This window comes from Melozone crissalis, unplaced genomic scaffold (assembly GCF_028551555.1).
Source record: "Melozone crissalis strain CALT ecotype California unplaced genomic scaffold, PUWL_Pcris_2 ptg000057l_1, whole genome shotgun sequence".
NCBI classification, from domain to species: Eukaryota; Metazoa; Chordata; class Aves; order Passeriformes; family Passerellidae; genus Melozone; species Melozone crissalis.
The window spans coordinates 11,277,442-11,297,799 of NW_026535835.1; the positions used below are offsets into that span (position 1 = coordinate 11,277,442).

Here is a 20,358-nt window from a genome sequence, read left to right on the forward strand (position 1 = left end):
CCTTTCCAGCCTGTGTGCCAGCTGTTACTGACGCCAAAGGCAACTGGAGCCCAGCACCTCCAACCAGACCCCAGCACAGCTTCTCCCCCGACAGAGTGGGCAGCCCCGAGGGACCCTGAAGTGACAGTGCCCCACTGAGGGCTCTGAGCCCCTCCTGCAGCCCCCTCCCCAGACACAAGCACAGCTCCCCAGGCCAGGGACAACTCGAGGGGCTCCAAGAACAGGATCTGAACTCCATGAACACCCAGGGGAGCTTTCCCTGCTCTCTGACCCCGGGGCACAGCACTGCTCCCTACCAGGGACCTCATCACTGCTGCCCAGCTCCACTGGGGCGTTGTGCAAGGGCCAGAGTGCCCCAGGCTCTGCAGGGGATCAGGACTGCCCAGTCCCTGAGGTTCTCCTGACCACAAAGGCACCCACACCCTCAGTGTCCCCAGGCTGACGCCGAAGTTCCCAAACGCGATTGAGAAACGCCGCGGAGCTGCCAAGAGCCTTGGCAAGGAGCAGAGCCATGAGCACACGGAGCAGCCCGTGGGTCTGGCCCCCTTCCAGCACCCCAGCCTGAGCCCCCACAGCCCCTGGTGCCCCTGAGCTGCCCGGGGTGCTGGCTCTGTGTGCCCTGGCCATGCAGGGCAGGATGGGACCCGAGGCATGGGACAGCCCCAGGCTCCATCCTCACCTCTGGGTCAAACAAACACCCCACATGTAGCCTCATATAACCAACTTTACAACAAAACCTGTATAAAACACACAATGCTACACCCACAGCCCGTCTGACACGAGGATTTCCAGCAGGATGGGACCCAACCCACGGGACAGCCCCAGGTTCCCATCCTCACCTCTGGGTCAAACAAACACCCCACAGCCCGTCTGACACGAGGATTTCCAGCAGCAGAGCCACATGCTGGACCACAGGGGACTCAGAGGGACCCAGACAGAGCCAGGACCCAGTTTAGGTCCTGCTGAAGTTGGCCATGGGTGACACAGCACAATATCAGCTCCAGCTCCATGAACTGAGGACAGGCTGCCCTAAATAAAGCACATCCCCCCTCCATCAGCTGCACTTGTGACCAGTGGCCTTTTTAATATCTTTTTCTTCCTTTATTTTTTTTCTCCTTTCCACTTTTTACTCAGCTGGCCCCCGTGTTTACAGCTCGCTGCAGCACAAATCCTTATTTCATGTCACCCAGTGGCCCAAGCTGTCCCCACTCTCTGTTTCTCCTAGACAAGTTAATAAGATGGAAGGCTCCCCGGGGGCCTGGAGCCAGCCAACATTATCACTTGGAAGCAAGGCAGAAATACTGACACATCGGAAATGACTTCAAGCCTATTAATTACCCTTTCTTCTCTGGCAGATCTTTGAGAGAGAGCTTGACAAATTGAAAGGCAGCAGAGAGCATCCTCCCCGTCCCAGGAGCCCCTGCCCACGCCAACAACAGCAAAACACACACACCCCCCCCAAAAAATTATTTGTTTTGCTATCAATTAAATCATCAAAAAGGAGCTGAGGCAGAGGCTGCCTGTCGGGGACAGATCTCCCCTCCCTGCTTGTGCTCCTGTTTGCAGAGGCAAATGCAAGTCACAGCACAGGGAGCACTGGCACAGCTCTCACCCGGCAGGGGCACGGGAAATGCTGCTGCCCTGGCAAAGTTTGGAGCTTTCTGCTGCTGAGTGCCAATGATCTCCACTCACACCGCCCAACCCGTGCTGCAAAACCCCTCCCTCAAAATGTACTTTCAAATCCTGGCTGGCATAATTGATCCTAATTATTATAAGCATTGGATATTAAATGCATTCCTACATGCAATGTGGCTTCAACTGCGGGCTCTCAGCAAAGTCTATTGTATAAATAAATGACTGGATTTCTTATTCAAGAGCTTCAGATGTGACAGTATTAATTCTGATGCAAAGTAGCCACGCAAGTCGAGATAAAGTCACTACCTGCCACTACGGCTTTATTTTTAAGGTGATTTCCATAATTTCTGGTTCAAAAAAGAAAAAACAACTTCCAAAATAACTGGAACAAAAATCTTTGGGCTGCAACCTAGAAAACTATCATTAAATCATTTGTTCAGTTTTTATTAGTATCATTGTAATTAAAGGGAATCATATTTCAAAAACATCTCTTCAACAGCACTTATCAAACCCCATCCCTGCAGCCTATCAATTAGGATTACAATAACCTCGCTCCCTTGTTGCCTTTGCCATTAGCATTTTGATTGAATGGCTGTTGAGAAGGGACTGGTACCAGAAGATTGTGTTCACAAAGTAACGTTTCTTTATTCGCTTCCATTGAAGCTTGTCTAGTTGTCTCCAGTTCCCACTCAAAAGAGACAAGACAGTTCCAAAAGCAGTAATTTTGATGCAGGATTATTTTTTTTTTTTTCTTTTCAGCGAGGTGAGATAGATTGGGTTAGGCTGGACACAAATGCTGTTAAATCACCTGAGAGCAGATGTGGGACCCACAAAGGTGTCAGGGCAGGAATGGCCACAGCCACGTCCCCAGCACCTGGGGACACCTCCAGCCTCTGCAAACACCCTCCCGTGAGATCCCATTAATAATAATAATAATAATAATAATAATAATAATAATAATAATAATAATAATAATAATAATAACAACAACAATAACAACAATAATAACAATAATAGTAATTTATAATGCTTGAACGACCTGGGGAAGTGTTCAGCTGCATTTATGGCTAACAGTATTGAATGTTAAATGTTAACAATTTATCAGCCAAGCCTGGCACTTTGGGAGTGCAAGGGGGAGAGTTCTCCTGCCATAAGAACAGCACTAACTAAGGGCAGAGCAGCAACCAGTGTCATCAGGAGGGGGATGGATGCATTCCACCACTGCATGGATTACAACAACCAGAGTTCATTAAATCCAGCACATTAAAATAAAAATGACCTGCCACGTCAGACACTTCTATTTACTGACATTCCCACTGCTGATGTCCCCCCTGATAAATCACATTCCAGCAGTTATCCAAAACCATTTCAACTGCTTGGACGTGCAGGAAGCTCCAGCAGTGCTGGGCTGCCCTACCCAAACATCCCACGGCCAAAGCTCAGCCTGAGAGCTCCGAGGGGAAAACGCAGTGAGCCCTGCAGGCTCCCTGTGGGCACAGCCCCTGCAGCAATGCAGAACCCAGAGGGATGAGAGGGGAATGCCAGAGATGCTGGCACTGACCCTGGCAGCAGCTGCACCCTGCAAACCTGCGCTGGGCAGGGTCACCCCTGCCCTGCTTCCTCCCCCTCCTCATCCTCCTCCATCCCAGCCCAGCCCCTGCATCCTCGGAAGCCTCTCCAGAGCCTCTCTCCTCTCCCCTCCCCTCCAGCAGCTCCCTCTTTGCTGGCAGGCAGCCAGGAGTGTGTGATGGTGCCAGGTAGCAATTTCATTTTTAAAACGCTCTTATCAAAGATTTAAGGTGAAAGATAAGAAGAGCACACTACATCATCATAAAGGAAACATTGTATAAGGCATAGTATTTTACAAATCAAAACAGTTATCAAAATGAAAAGGTATGAATATAAAAACAAATGGAGCCTGTGCTGTGGAGAGGAGGGGAGGGAGCTCTGGGCTTGGGGAATTGATCAAATTTCAGGTTTTCTTGACAAGTCTCAAAAGCCTGTGAAGAACGGGAGCAGCAACACTTCCACTGTCATTTTAAACCAGAAATAAAATGTCAGGTACATTTACAGAGAGCATATACACACACACTTATTTATATGCCTTTTCATATAAATAGATCTATAAATATAGATACATATTTTTCATACCATTACCCACGGCTGTCGGGTGCTTTTATCAAAGTCATCTGACCTGGAAAGCATCTGTTGTTAATACCACTGTTTTATTATTTATCAAATCCATTTCTTCATAGAATGACTAATTTCATGCCCACAGCTGCTCCCATCTTCCCTCTGCAGCTGCTCCTTCCCCGGGCAGGTTTGCAGCCCATCCCCAGCTCCCAAACCCTCCTGCTGCTCCCAAACCTGCTGAGCCCCAGGGGCAGGAATGGATCAGCCTCTGTGCTCCTGCCCTGCATGGCACGGGGCAGAACGAGGCCAAAGGGCCGGGGGAAATCCTGTGGGACACCACCAGGAGTGGGGGAATGGGAAACAGACCCCACAATTCCGTAATCTGACTTTTTCCTTTCCCGGCAATTGCATGCAGGCAGCACAAAAGCAAATATTTTCACCTCTTTATCAGTTTGGGTTTGGGGTGAGGGGGAACAGAGCTGCTAGAACAGGAACAGAAATGGCAAAAGCCAAGCCCTCACCAAGACTTGAAGTGATTTTAGCCCATCTGAGCTCCCCGTGAGCTGGCAGGGGAATATTTGCTGCCACAAGGAAGCGAATTCTCCTGCCAGGCTGCTCCCTGCGGATCCTGCCCTGATTTCCAGGGCTCTGCGTGGAGCACACGTGTGTTCATGCGTGACTCCTGCAAGGGGCAGGGAGGGAGATTTCACCACCAGGGCAGGCACTGGTCCCAGTGAGAGTGAACATGGAGAGATGGTTCTGTGGCCACAGACACAGCCTGGATCCACAGCCAGCGTTCCCATTCCACATCTGACCTGGGATGCACTGGGATAACACAGGGCTCCATTCCCACAGGGGTCTGAGGGGGGCTGATGGCCCTGGATCTGCTCACTCCTGATTCCTCCCACAGCACAGAGCTCAGCAAGCTCTCAGACCTGGGAAGGTGTTTGAAAACGGGGAGCAATCTGTGAATTACCACCCTGGCTGAAGGCAGTTTTCTGGTCCAGAAAACACTCAATAAATTAAAAAGATAAAACCCACAACCCAAATGTGCCGACCTGCAGTTTTCTGAAAGAAGCAGTTTTTCAACTTATTCTATCGGATCCAGTGAAAAAAGTGCCAGATGTTCTTACTTAGCTTATATATACAAAAAACATACAGGATAAGCAAAAATCACTCCGTGCCAGGACATTTAATCAAACTAATTAAAGAAATCTTCCATTTCCACCCCCTGACAAGTCCTCTTTGGCAGCAGAGTCACTTGGAGCTTTTGCCTTGCACAAACAACCCTGGGAGCCACAGCACCCACCTGAGCTCAGGTACCTGCCCAGGTGCACCCACAGCTTGGATCAGCATCCCCCCACACTCCCAACACTTAAACCACACCAGGGATGTGGGGATGGGGAGAGCAAATGGAGGAGCCTGCTCTGACAGAGGCTCAGGGGCAAAGCTTCGTTCCCAGCATTATCTGCGTAACCTCTGTTTCTGCTGAATCTCAAGATTTTGGGATAGGGGATGTGTTATCTGTTTGAACAGATCACCAGGAGGCTTTTACACATGGCAATGACCTTGTACAATTCAAGGCTTCAGCAGCACTGGGCACAGCTGACAGAGAACACTCGCTGTGGGGTGACAAAGCAGCCCCTTTCAGCAGCATCCTCCTCACCTTCCCCACAAAAACCCCAAAGATTCATCACCAAACCCAACCAACAGAAAGCACAGGGGTGTGAAGAACAAAAGCTCCCCCTGTGCAGGTTGGAGAGGACCTGCCCAGTCTGTGACCCACAGCAGAAGGAGCCAACACACCAGGGAGGGAGAGAGGCAGAGTCTCCCCCTGTTTCCATATCACATTTTTGGGCACGCTGTGAGAGCTGCCTCTCTCCTCAAGGTCACCAGGCTGATTTTAATTCTGCCTGTTGTATGCACACTGCCCGTCTATGGAAATGTTGCATTTTGTTCCCCTCCTGTTTCTGGCCTTTCCTCAATTAACATTTCCAAACAGTCCCACAAGGCTCAGAGTGCTCCCTGCTAATCACTTGGCTCCTGCATTCGGGAAGCAAAAGGGGCTGGGTAGATTCACAAGCAAGAATTCATTCGTGGCTTTCAGGGTTTCTTTCTGCTCAGAGATCTCCGGGACTTGTGCTAATTTCTCTGTCACTCAAGCTGGCAGTGACAGAGACAGTGAGAAGGCAAACTGGGCTGGTACTGAATGACCTCAGTGCTCAAGGCAGCCTCAGCTGGGCACACGCCGTGGTGTCTCTAACACAGGCTCACCCCCTGCAAGTGTGACAGAGCCATGAGCATCATCTAGAAAACTTGAGAAATACTGGCACAGCCCTCACTTTACGTTTCCTGAAGAGACCAGACCTTCCTGCGTGCTGCTCGGGTGGAGCCTCTCCCCTCCTTCAGACATCTCCTCCTTGGGGCAGCTGCTCGCTCGTCTCCTCCCCTGGATGGAATTTTCATTATGGGCACAAAATGAAGCAATAAGGGCTGACAGACAGCACAGAGTGGGCAATTACTGCCAGCCTCAGGTGGCATTATGCAGCGTGAGGCCAGGGGTGGGACGGCTGTAACCACCTGAGATGTTCCACCATCTCCTGGAGGAGCGTGGCCGGAGCTGGTGTGCCGTTCTGAGCTGCGATGGGGGCTCTGGTTATTTTTACACCTCATGTCAGGTGCCCCCAGCAGCAGCCACAGGCACGGCCAGGAAATTAAAAGACAGGGGAGAAGGATCCAAGAATCGGCAGCTTTTCCTTTTTGTTTTGTGCTCATTAACACAAAAGAGAGCTGGGCGGGACACAGGCAATGTGAGACACACACAGTCCCCACACCTGGTGAGAGCCCAAGGGGGACAAACTGGTGCCAAATGGGAGCACTGGGAAGTGTCTCCCATCCCTGAAAGCAGGACAGCTCTCCTCGTGCTGCTGCCACCCCAGCTCCCAGTTTGGATCCCCAGCTAGAGGAGAACTGGTGACACGGAGCACAGGCGTCAGCGCCGTTAATGTGTTTAAGAAATGAATATTTATAAGCTGGATGTAATATTAAAAACACACACATATAAAATATTAACATGGCACATGTCACTGCTGTAATCCAAACAGACAGGTGTGACTGATGGTGCTCACTGATAGGTGTGTAAATGGTAAATAATATTAACTAATGAATCTCTCCAGCCCTCACGTGAAGTTCAGAAGCAAATATTTGCTTAAAAAAAATCTCTCCAAAGCGCCTGTGGGCAGCTGCTGCTCCCCTGATCCCCTGGAGGAGATCACCAAGGGTTAAACTCTCTATTCCAGCCCCAGTCCCTGGCATGGGTTTCAGGGAGGGAGCCCAGCACAGCCCTGGCACTCTCTGGAGCCCCATTTCAGAGGTGATGCAGCTGGCAGGGGAATAAAGCCCAGCTCACCTCGGGAAGCAATAACAATAACACTGCCTCCATTTAGAGCCTGTGGCACACTTCTCATCCAGAGCCCTTAAAGCATTGGTATTTTAAAAAAGCATCACTGTGGATGCTCTCCCCAAAGCTGTGGGTCAAACCTGCTGGAGCAGCCCTGCCTCAGCCCTGTCCTCCCAGAAGCACAATCTCCCTCCAAGCACGTCTAAGGATGTTCAGTGCTACAGCCAGGCTGCTGCCAAGAAAAGCTACACTCAAAATGACCAAATTAGGCAATTATTTCTATATATTTTAACTACTCTTTTCTCAAAACTGCCTGGGGATGAGTTTTTAAATGCACATGACCTTGCCTGACTTGAGGGAGATGGTGATAAACAAATAATTGCAGTGACTTAATTATATTTATATCTCATCTATAAAAATGTCAATTATAACTTCAGAGATCAGCTCCAGAACCGAGGTTTTGGCAGCTGGACAGAACACAAAAGGCTATTTTTCTCCTCAGAAAAGCCTCCTCCTTGGCCAAGGCACTGCCAATATCTCCCTAACAGCATCGCTCCTGACTCTCCCAAGAATCACAACCATTGTGCCAACCGCTTCCACCTGCACAATTACAGCCATGCCCTGAAATCTGCTGGATGGGCACAGCACAGCCATGGAGCTCAACCCTCCTCTTCCTCCCTGAGAGCAGAGCCCATGGCAAGGCTGGCAGAGCCCCTGTGCTGTGGTTTTGGCGGGATGGGGGCTCCAACCCTTGAGCCTGAGCTCTGTGGGCTCAGATAAACCTCACCTGGGCACAGCACGATGCCACACGAGGGTACCAGCAGTGCCCTGGTGCCCCCTGCAAGGGCCTGGCAGCCCAAGGGATGCTCAGCCACCCTCACAAGCCCAGGGAACAAAAGAACCCTGCAGCAGCCCCCGTGAGTGAGCACAGAGCTCAGCGCCCATCCCTGGGCTCGTCTGAACCCCCACGCCCAGGATGCTGTCTGTACCCTGCAGACAGCCTGCCTGGCATTAATTTTGTTTCGTTTCAAGATTAAAGGAGTCCAAATCACACGTTGTCACTTCCCTCCTCTCTCCACTGCCACCCTTAACTGTGCACGAGGGTTAATTGATGTGAAAACAACTCTGGGGGCTGGACGGCTTTGAAAAACATATAGTATTACACTCAGTGCTGCAATTACAGCTTGGGGGGGTCACTCACTCAAAATCTGGGGCTTTCTGTGAGCCCAGGACGGGGGGCTGCTGTGCTGAGGGTCCTGGGCAGCTCCTGGGGTGGCTCAAGGCTGTGGGCACCCAGGGAACGGGCACAGGCTGGGCAGGGATCACAGGGCTGGGAGCAAGGGCATCCTCTGAGGTGGGGAACACTGAACCCCCTCTGCTGGCTCCCTCAGGCTGGGATCAGCTCAGGACAGCCACTCTGGCACCTGCACTGATCTAACCGTGCCTTCCTCCCTCCCTGCTCCTCCTCTGCTGGGTCTGCAGCTCCTGCTCGGCTTTGCTGGGAACACAAACCCTCACACGGCCCAAGGGCACGGCCCTGCACATTGAAATGCTTCCTGGAGCTCCTCTCCATAATGAAGTTAGAAGGACATCATCATCCTGCCAGGCTCCCTCCACCCCCAAAGATCAATAACTAATGCTGAACTCCAGATTTTATCTGCACTTTGCAAGGGTAACAAAATAACACCACCCTCTTTTTTCCCCCCTTTCTTTCCAATTACTGAATCCTTTCAAGATTGACCCAGTAATTTTCAGCTCTATGAAATTTTAAGCAGTGAAGAAAAGTGACAGAAGTGATCTGCCAGAATGCTGGGAGAACTTTTGTGTGTGGTTTTTAGAAGACTACAGGAATACAGTAGTTCAGAAATAGAGGATCACCAACACTTTCTTTCCAAAAAAAGGGCACCTAAACAAGCTGACCCAGGGGTATTTAGTTATCAAATGCTGGTTTTTTTGTGTGCCCACAGCCAGAACCACCCCTGGAAGGAGGCATCCTGGTGATTCTAGGGATTGTCTTGCCTACAGCACACCAATACATAACTACTCCAATTAAACACAGATTTTGCAGCCTGCCTTCAATATGGCTAAGCAGATCAGCATGAAATGCAGGAGCTGAGTCTTATTTTCCTTCGAGAACATCCAGGAATAGCTGGACATTAAAGTACCCCTGGCAGAGACACAGCATGACTGGCCTGATGGCATTTCTAAGGTTATAGAATCACAGAATCATTAAGGCTGGAAAAGACCTCCAAGACCAAGTGCGCCCCAGACACAAAGTGCTCCATGCCAGGCATGAAGTTTTCTCCTGTGTGGGGTTTTCCAGGCAGGGTGAGCAGTTTTGGAAGCCCCTTTTCCTCTGCCTGGTTCAATCCTGCATTTCCACTGAGCAGTGCTGGGGCAGGTGAGTCCCACACTCCCCAAACCCACACACAGCAGCCACACGCACGTGCCAGAATTACGCCAACAAACCCTCTCCGTTTTCTTGCAGGGGAATTTATCTCACCTTCTAGCAGTGGGAGTGAATTTTAATCCTTCTCCCTTCCCGTGCCCACGGTGATGACTGCAGGCAGAGACCAGGGCAGCAAACCACAGCGGATATTTTATCTGCCATTCCTCCTTCCCCGGGCTAATTTGAAGATACAGATTGCAGCCCACAAGTGGTTTTGAGAATTGCCATTAACACTGTTGCTGCACACCAGTGCATTTTAAACACGCTCCCACCACAATCAGAGCGCCACAATTTGTAAAGTCTGGGGTGATTTTATCGGCGGTGGAGGAGGCAGAACTCACTTCATTCATCACCACAGCCCTGAGCCAGTTCGTTAGGCTGATTAGCACCAGCTACCTGTGCAGAGCAGGGAGAAATGCCACAAAAGGCTGCAGAAATTCAAGTGTGAAGACGAAGAGGACTCTTACTCTGCCTTTTGTACTTGATTTTTCCTCCCACCTGCGCCTGGCAGGGTAAGGGCCTGGAGCTCAGCCTGCTCTGTCCTTGGGAGCTGTGCAGCTCCTCTTCCCTGCTCACAGAACCCTGGCTAACCCCAAACAGGCAGCACTGCCCCTCTCCCAGCAGTGGGTGAACCTGTTCCCCAACAGAGCTGAGTCTCCTGAGTGCCAGAGAATCCTTCCTTCACCAGGACAGGGACTCCAGCCCAGCCTGCCCCAGAGGGACAGACCTGGGTGCTCAGCCTGGCTCTGGGGCACAGGAGCTTGTGGGGTAACATCACCTGCACCCAGGGGCATCTGGAGCCTGCTTTTGGTCCTCAGGGGCTTCTAGTTCCTCCCCACTCAGACCTCATCCAGGAGCTCACACTGGGATGCTAATGCAGAGCAAAATGTCACGGCTTGCATGTAGGGAAAACAAGCTGTTAAAAAAATTAGTCAATGAAATAAATTCACAGAATTCCCAGGGGAAATAAAAAAGGATGACCTGTTTCCTCTCATCTTCAACACACATAGTAGGAAAAAAGCCCTTTGCGGAAAACCCAAAAGGTTTCACAGCACCTAAAGTGCCCCCCAGACCTGCAGCCCTCATCTTCAGCAGACCTCTGCTCCTGGAAAGTCAGTGCAAAGACATTTGTGGACAAGGAATGCACCCTGCGGGGCTCATTACCCAGGCTGCAGCCTGCAGGCTCCCCAAAGAGCCCAGAAATGCTGAAGCAGGGCTGAGGCAGGGCTGCTGGAGCAGAGCTCAGCACTCCCAGAGCTCAGACACCAACACTCGCCGCGCCCTCCTGCCTGGAAGTGCTGACAGCAGCACAGAGCCAGGGACACAGCAGGGTCACCTTGGGCACATGGGCAGGATCCTGCACAGGGAGGGCTCACACAGCCCTGCCCTGCTGCCCTGCCCCTGCACAGCCTGGGCAGGGTGGGCACAGAGAGCCAGGGGGAGCCCAGCCCTGGGTTTGGGACATTTCAGCGAATGGAGACACCTGCACCTGTGTCAGAGGCCAAAGCTGCTGAGTGCCCCCCCAGCTGCCCCCAGACCACGGGGCCCTTGTGCCCAGCACCAAAGCAGCTTCTAAATGCCACGAACGCATTGCTGAGACCCTGAATGCAGAGGAGTATTTATGGCCCATTTAAGGGGGATTTCATGGGGAAGGGTGGAAAATTCCCTGGATATAAAAGGAAGTTGTCACGGGTTGAACTTTTCAACCTAAGCAAGAGCTCTGAAGAGGTCCCTGCTACAAATGGAAGGGCACTGGCTGCTCACAGAGCCTCCCTGGCTGGAGGGGCTCATCTTCCTCAGCAAGGCATTTGCTCAGTGCTGCTGGACTTTCCACTACAATCCCTGACTTTGGCCACTAGACTGACCAGGAAAGTCACTCCTAACAAGAAAATCCACGTGCCTGGGGCATTCCATGCCAACACCACTCCTGTGCTACCTGCAGGACAGAGGATTCAGTGCCATGATTTAGCCACTGGCCAAATTCAGATCTCACTGGATGTGGTGTTTGGTCCCCCAAGCAGAAGCTGCCACACACTGTGAGCTCAGAGCCCCCAGCCCCTCTTACCTCTATGCCTGTTGGTCGTCTTGTCAAACATTAGCATGGCATCCTCTACCTGCAAGACAAAGAGGGAGAGTTGTGCTTTAACACAGCTGGCACCAACTCAGACACAGCACACGCACACCAGGGAGGGCACAGGCAGGAGCACAACTCCTTGGTTCTGGCCAGGGGCAGCTCCTCCTGCTGGAAACCTGCTGCTTCCCCCTCCCTGCCCTGGCTGACAGCTCAGCCCGAAGCAGAGCAGTGACCACGGAAATGATGATCCTGTTGATCCTGAAGCAGAGCAGTGACCACTGAAATGTTGGCCCTGAACAGCCAAATATCTCATCAGCTCTCCCACTGCACATCAATCCCTGGCCGTGCCTCATCTCCCTTCTGTAGGGAGACCAAGCAGGGAGGAAGTGTGGATGCAAATCCAGCCCGTGACTCCTCCACATTTAGAGTCACTGTCTTGGTTGAGAATTGGGTTAAAAGGGGTATGAGCAGGGTAAAATCTGGTCAGCCAAGAAAGGTATTCAGAGGTTTTCAAAAGGGCCTTTGGAAAGCTGCAGGAGAGAGGGGAGAGGGAGGAGGGAGAGACTTTAATTCGCATCAGGCTCGGCATTTCCACTTCACAGAGAGATGACTGATGAAACGTATTGAAGTGCAACCAAATTGCTTTCAACTTTCATTAGGATTTGCATGATTTATTCCACCTCCATTTAATCTGTGCAGCCACACCTAAAATTTTGCACTTATTGCACAAGGCTGTGGTGCTGGGGTTGACTATCACACCCTGAGCTGCTGCTCTGAGGCTGCAGGGCTGGGGCAGGTGCGTCCATGTGCCCCTGGACAAGCTCTGAGATGAAATCACACTTGCAATCCCCTGCTGCAAACTCAGGGATGATGAAACCTCTAACACTGAATTACAGAAGGTGTTGCAGGAAAGAAGAAGAACTTTAAAGAAAAGGTTTCATCCTCCACTGCTTGTCTGGGGTGTGGCTTTGGGATTTTTTGTTTGTTTGAGGTTTTTGGATTTTTTTTTTCCACCAGTAATTTTTCTGTACTTCCTTGGGCTTGTACTCTGGCTTTCTATAAATCATTTATTGTAGCTAAGTGATTTACAATGCAGTTACAGGCTCTCCTCATCCCACACAGGGCCACTGAAGGGTCCACCTGTCCCCCCAAGTGTCCTCTCAGGCAACAGATAGACATCCAGCCTCTCTGTGAAAAATTTCTCAGCCTTGGCTGGGGAGAAAGGGTTTGGGAAGGTGCAGAAAACAAGGTGAACCTCCCTGAGGTTCTGAAGGACTGTAATAAGTTCCAAGAGATTGTACAAAAATATAGTGCAGCAAAACCTTACATGATGCCTTAAATTCATCTGAAAACTGTCTCTGCTTAAGTTGTTCTTAACTTTTTTAGTCCAAGTGGTTTGTAGAAAGTGCCAGCAGTGGCCTGAGAGGGTGCAGAAATGCAGGTCTCCTGATACCCATCTTGACTGAGACCCAAAGACGCTGACGCACTGAAAAACCCAAAGTGCATTAAGCACAGAGCCCTCTGTCCTGCTGTCTGTCTGCCCTCCAAGGGGGAAAACTCACCAGGATGAGCAACACCAGGAGGCAGATAAGGACCAGGCTGCCCTTCACCCTGCTTATCTCTGCCCCAGGGCTATGTTTGCTCAGCAATCTTTATTTTTCATTCTCACAGGTCTTGGCCTCACTGGAACCAAAAATTACACATTGCACCTGCTGCTGCTGCTTCCTGGGGCATCGCAGCTCCCAGTGCCACCCTCTGTCCCACCCAGCCCCTGCTGCAAAAGGTTCAGTGTGGAATTTTCCCTCTCCATCCCCATCCCAGAGAGGGCAGGATGCACACCCAGCTCCCTGGATGTGCAGGAGCACAGGGATGTGCCCTGTCCCCCAGCCTGAGTGCAGGCTCCACTGTCCTGATCAATGACACCTCCCCTTCTCCCACCTGGGCGCCGCCATCCCCTGGGCACACAGGGCTCTGTGCCACGTGTGCCAAGCTGCAATGAGGATCTTGGCAGGCGTATTTTTATGCAAACAAACCCCTATTAGCAGTAACGGGCTGCAGGGCTAATCCAGGAGGGAGGTTCCTGGGCCCCCAGGGGCACAGGCACCCTGCAGCGGGCACTGCCCCCTCCCGCAGCACCAACTGCCGGCACCAGGGCCGGGCAGCAGCCCCTGCGAAAGGCTCGGCCCTGACACTGCACACACGAAACCTGCACGGGGGCAGCGCCGCTGCAGCTGAGTTCAGTCGTGGCCCGAGTATGCCTTGAAGAAAAAATGATCAGTGGGGTGTTCTTTGAGCCAGCTGGTGCCCTTTCAACAATGTCTAATTGGTTATCTTTTCTCTTTGCTAAGGTCAGAACATTTTATCTCCGTCTCTGCCCTTTCTGTGCGTACCCCACCCTGCGTTATTTTTTAGGGCAGCCATTGTGGCAGAAGAATAGCCTCTCTCCTCCATAGTCCAGTGACACAATGAGACTTCTTGAAACCCCCTGAATAGATAAAGTGCGCTGGCAAAAGGAAAATTCTATTAACGCTTTGCAAAATAAAACATCTGAGAGCCGGTGAGACAAGCGGGAGAGGAAAATCAATGCGGAGAGGGCAGAAAAACTTTTCACCAGTCGCAAAAAGGTGGCGAGGGTATGGGAGGGAGGGGGGAGAGAAACTTATTAATGCAGAAAACCCATCAATGGTATGGAAATCTGGCAGAACAGCAAGAACTCAAACTAGAAGAATTTGAATATACAAAGGGCTGAATAGAATGAGCAAACCACAGCGCCTCACACACACAGCCCGTTTCTCACGGTGCTCTGCGAGGCAAACACAAGCGGCTTGTTCGAGCTCTCAGCAAGGAGAGAGGAGGGACACGGCCAAGGTAACCGCCAGTAAACCCTGCTCTGAGCAAACCGAGCCCTGTGTCAGGGGAAGGGAAAGAAACCAGCCCACAGCCGAAACTCGAGCACATTCAGGGCTGTGAGCGCCCAGTTAACCCCTCCTCCAGCCCCAGAGATGCTCAGCTGCAGCTTCCCCCGGTCTCAGCTCAGAACACGCAGCTCTCACTCTGCACACGAGAGGCAAGGAAGGCTCTTCCTGGGCTAGCAGCAGCACTGGAAGGTGGAACTGCCACCTGCGAGGCTTGGCCATCACCCATCACACACCGCCAGCCGGAGCCCAGCCCCAGGGGAGCCCTGGATGCCCCAGCACAGAGGGGAGGCTGAGCCATCCCAGCCAGGGCGCCCAGACCCCAACCTCCTCACAGGGAGCCCAAAGGAGCTGATTAATGCAGACTCATTCTGAGCACTGAGGTACAAAATGAACAGTCTCAGGACTCGGGGTAGCTAAAAAAAAGAAGAAAACAGAGGCTTGCCAGTGAACACTGGTTACAAATGGACACTTCAGGCCCCCAGACTCCTCTGTCCCAGCACAGCCCATCCATACAGCCAATGCAGACCCAGTTTCTTACATAAAGCCTAACTAATGGGCTTCAGTTTATTTAACTTCTTTTTTTTTCCAATCCACTTGGGGCTCTGAGAAAAGGAAGGGCTCTACCACTTCATTACTCACTGCCTGGAAGGAGGAATAGGGGAGAATAGGAGGAAAGAAAAAAAACCTGGAGGAGCCAAAGGCTTTAATAATCCTAACAGTTCCCAGGGTTATTTAAAATATGCCCAACCAGTTCACAAAAGGCTCCACGGAGATAAATGTATTTGATTTTCTTCCACTTTAATGGAGGCATACATTTAAAGCAACAAAACCAGGGTGACCTAAATAAAATGACTATTAATTGTACTCAGAAAGTCTCTGAATTTAATGCAAGCGATCCAGCACAAGAACACTCAGTATTCCCCAGTCATTCCTCCTACTTTCCTCTTTGGGATTTTCAGCTCCTCTTTTCCAGGAGGAGCTGCTCAGAGCCAGCACAGCCCTGGTCACTCACAGGGTCACCAACAGGCTGAGTGCCCTGCAAGAGCCAGCACTGGTTCCAGAAAATCTCCAGGGTGGTGCTGCAGAAACTGGAGCGCTGTGCTGCCATGAAAGCACAAGGACCAAACCAATTTTTATTTTTTTCTGGAAAACTTTAAGCCTCGTCCTGTATCTGTACAACTGCACGATGGCAGCAGGACACGGACGCAAGAGGCGCCCATGGAGCCAACTCCTTGTGAAGCCAACCTTCCTGTACAGGGTGCCTGTGTGCACAGGAGCAACTCCCACCACCCCTCCACACCTCCACGTTCTGCTTCTTCCATTTGGGTCACGTTTACTCACTGAGTAAAACTCCCACAACGAAACCACCACAGCCGCACTGGAGGGCACACAGCAGCCTCTGTGCCTCCCCACCCAGCCCAGGAAGGCTTTTCCTGGTGCAAACCCCGAGTTCCCAGCACATCCAGAGCAGGCTGAGGTGTTCTGTGCTCCCCTGGGGTGCAGGGGGTGTTTTCCACACTCCCCAGCAGAGCTGGCGCTGTGCTCTCCATCCCTTCAAGGTAAAGAAGAATTGGGGCAGACCAATGGATTTGCACCTGGAGCGGATCACGGTGGCGATTCCAGCTGGGGCTGGGGAGGGAAGGAATCACTGAAGGAAAACTCACACAATTCAGCTGTGCCTCCCCTCCCTCATCCCTGACTCCCGAACTTTACAGCTCCATCACCTCCTCTGCTCCTCCAAGAAAAGTGTGCTGGATAGTCTGGCCTAATTCCTGAAATTATTTACCCACACCGCACAACTCCTCCAATATTTTGTTTTCTGAAGCAGAAAGAGCTCTGAGCTGCCAGCGAACTGTCAGGTGCTGTTATTTGAAATGCGCATGTGGAATCCGAGCTCCTGCAGATTTACAACCTCCCCCCACATAAATTAAGACAAATGCCTATTGCATGGCAGACAATTTGAAATGGCTCCCCCACATCAGGCCTCTGGGCTTGATTACAACAGAATTAAACAAAGAAACAATTTATTCCCCCTCTTTCTGTCACACACACATCCTCTCCTCCCAGCACAGCTCTGTCTCCTGCCCAAGGGCTCCCCAAGCCCCCTGACCATCACCCCCAGGTCCCTTCAGCACTGTCCCAGCATGGATGACCCCACCAGCCCCAGCCCTGAGCGTGGCTGGTCCCTCTGCCACCACCCCTCCATGCTGACCCCATCCTGGCCAGGGCTCCAGGCACCTCCACGCCGGGTGTTCTGCTCCATCTTCCCGAGGCAGCCCTGGTTCCCAGCTCCCCGGGGAGGGATTCACCTCCCCTCTGCTCCCTGGGCTGCTGGGGCACCGGGTGGGCTCCCCAGAGCGCCCTGGTGATGGATTGTGCACCACGCTAACAATCAATGCCATACTGTGCAAGCACAAATTCCAGTGCTGGCAATTTTTCCCCCCAGCAGTCACGGCTTTAAAAAGTCTTCTTCAGCAATTATAGCTAATAAAACTACAATTTTATTCAACACACACATATCATTGTAACTAATTTTGCTCCATCAGGGCTGAAATTAAAACAGTCATTCAATCACGTTAATCTCAGGGCTTGCTCACCAGCCGTGCCATGGCAAAGAGCATCCCCAGTGCTTGCCAAAATGCACTGGGGCTACTGGTGGGCTTCAAAATGCTCCTGCAAAACATGAACGCGTTACTCAACGCTCACTCTACCAAGGGGGATGTAAGAATGACTAATGCTCTCCAGAAAAAACAGCTTTCCACAGCAGGACAAATTAAACATGACTTCATGGACTATTTCTCATTAATTCCTTCTCTGGCATTAATAACAGAGAGTATTGATGAAAGCAAAGCTCCCATCAAGTCATAAAGTATTGAGGACTCTTGGAGTGCTCCTTTACCTGCTGTCTTGACTGAGAGCTTCCCTTGTGCCCCCAGATCTCTCTGTTAGCTAACAACACCCACAGGGAACACAGGCTCTGGCAGAAAACCCCAGAATGAACAGCTCAGAAACACGAACCAGCCCTTTCCTCAGCCTCTGGGGCTGCAGCAGAAAAGGAGGGTGGTGAGAAGAGCAAGGGAGAGAAGGCAGGGGCACAAGGCAATCACCTCCCCAGCAGCAGGATGGTTGAAACTGGGGTTAAACCATGGAGCTGCTGCTGCAGAGAGGCAGGAACAGAATCCTGTTCAAACATCTGCTGGAGAGCATCCAGCCTCCCTCACAAACACTGAATTCACCCTGCCTCAAAACATCCTTGTGTTTTACCCACCGAACAGGCAAGGAAGAGGGTGGGACTGGAAGGGAAATTGAGTTACAGACGTTTTGGTGACCTGCACGTGGCCCCAGGGCCAAGCACCATGCTGGAGCTCTGCCTTCATTCCCTGCTGGCACTGGGGATCCCCTCCCACTCCCACCCTTCTGCTGCTCTGTACTGAGCCCCATCTCCCTGCACACGTGCACAGACCCTGCATTGTTTTCTGCAAACTTCCCCAACAACAGAAACACTTCTGGCAAGTGTTTTCTGTGGGATTCAGAACTGAATGAAGAACCCAAGCTCATCATCCTGCTCCATGTGCCCTCCCCACCTGCCCGAGGGAGCCATCTCCAAACAAGAACCCGAGGCAAACCCGCACAAGGGCGACTTTCTAAATGCCCACACAATAATTGTAACTATTCTTTTGGGGCTCACACCGGAGCTGTTAGGTTTACAGGTTTAACTTCTGATGCTGAAAGGCTGGAGAGCTTCTGCTCTTTGGGAAGCAAAGGCTGAGAGCTCTGTGCAAAGCCATCCCTCAGCTGAAGCTTGAACAGACCAAACACCACAAGAGTCACCAGCAGCAAGGCTCCAAGGAGCTCCTTCCCTCCCTCAGGCGCCCTCAGGCCGGGTGGGCACAGCCAGGGCAGTGCCAGGGTGCTGTGGGGCAGGGCAGGGCCCTCTCCCCCCCCGGGCTGGCAGCAATGCCACGCTGGAACATTGCTCCCTCAGCATTCCAGCCAGCCAGGTGCGAGGCGTTGGTGATTTTACTTTCACGGAACATTAGGCACCGTCAGCAGGAATAATTCTTCCTCCCTTCACAGGGCTCCTTTGCATATCAGCGCTGGGAAGTTGCAATCTGTTTGCTTTTCCAAACGCTGCTCAGAGGGGCTGCCCACCAGGCCTGGCTGGAGCTGGTCACGGAGGTGCCAGAGGAGGGGCAGCCTCCTCCCCTGATGGGCTTTGCCAGCACCACTGCCTGCAAAGCCAGACTTGAACATGGGCCCTCCCTCCAGGCTGCAGCAACAGGGACACTGCCATTTCACCAAGCACAGCACCAGCTCAGCACCAGCTCAGCACCAGCCTCTGTCCTGGGTGTGCTGCAGCCACAGCCCTCGAGCCACCAGGATGACCAGAGCAGGTTTAGAGGGGATATCAGGCAGAAGTTCCCCCCCGAGGGTGGGCAGGCCCTGGCACAGGTGCCCAGAGATGCTGTGGTGCCCCTGGATCCCGGCAGTGCCCAGGCCAGGCTGGGCAGGGCTGGCAGCACCCAGGACAGTGGGAGGTGTCCCTGCCAAGGCAGGGGTGGCACTGCATGGGCTGTAATGTCCCTCCCCACTCACACATCCTGGCATTCCATGAATAACCTGTGGCTTTCCCTGAGTGCCCTGAAGCCACGCAAACCCAGCTCAGAGCCTCCCCTGCTGCTGAGAACGCCGAGAAAATCTCCATTCCCAGGAAAGCCGGGGTGTTTTCACAGATGCCTTTGCAGCAGTCCCAGGGCAGGCCGGGCTCAGGGACACAGATCTGATTAAGAGACATCCTGAGCAAAGTAACAGGATCGGGTTTAAAGAGCTTCCTGCTGCCCTTCCGTAAATACCTGCTGAATAAGTGTGAAGATAAGACAAGGATTGCATTACGAGGCTTCCTGATGCATGAAGGGCTTTTTTATTGCCCAGATTTGAAAAAAAAGAGGATGAACAATTGCCACAGCCAGCTCCAGCTAAAGGCTCAGCTGCAGAATCAAACTTCAGTTTATTAGCAAAGGAAAACTCATCTAAGTTCTCTTTGACTGTAATGAAAAAAAAGTTTCATTTTATTTCCTGCTGGATCTTTTTCCCTTTTATTGTTCTTTTCATATACTGACTTGCATATTAAGGAATATTTTTCCAGGGCTGTTTGTTCTAAACAGAACTGTCCTCCCTTGTTCTTCCACCCCAAATCAAGCACAGCTTATCTCTCTACATTTAGGGATTTTTTTTAATTTATGGAAAAACCATTTGCAAACCAGACTCTTGCTATGATAATGCTGATGATGGTGTGCTCAAGAAGGTGCCAATTTTCGGCCTGGGGTCCAAGCCCACCCTCCAAGCCTGACTTTGCAGCAGGTGCAGGGAGGATGGTGGGGCTGCAGCAGCTCTGCCTGTGCAGAACTCTCCAAATCCTCCCCCTGCGCAGCTGCAGACAGGGTGAGGGGTCAGAGAACTGTACTCTGACCAAACTCACCACCCTGATGACACACCACTTTTGGAAATGACTTTGAGGCTGTAGGAGCAGTCCCCCCACACAGACAGGCTGCTCTGGCAGCTCGCAGCGCCCACGCACAGGAAGCACAAGTGATTCTCTGCCACTGCCACAAATTAATGACAAGAACAGGAGAAGACAAGTCCCTGGCTTTGCTTTCAGAACCTGCTCGGACAGACCAGAGCCTGGGAGGTGGATTTTCCTGAGCTCAGAGCCCCAGCACATCCCTGCACCACCCACTCCTCAAGTTGG

At 51.8% G+C, this 20,358-nt stretch overlaps 1 protein-coding gene across 9 annotated transcripts in view; it reads right to left on the reverse strand.

Moving 5' to 3' along the window:
• The window catches only part of MSI2 (musashi RNA binding protein 2), a 203,363-nt gene that overhangs the window by 69,286 nt on the left and 113,719 nt on the right, over positions 1–20,358 (reverse strand). For all 9 annotated transcript variants that reach the window (XM_054287387.1, XM_054287386.1, XM_054287383.1 and 6 more), the window contains exon 7: positions 11,683–11,731. In XM_054287387.1, coding sequence (XP_054143362.1) covers positions 11,683–11,731 — 49 coding nt within the window. The remainder of the gene's footprint in view (positions 1–11,682; positions 11,732–20,358) is intronic.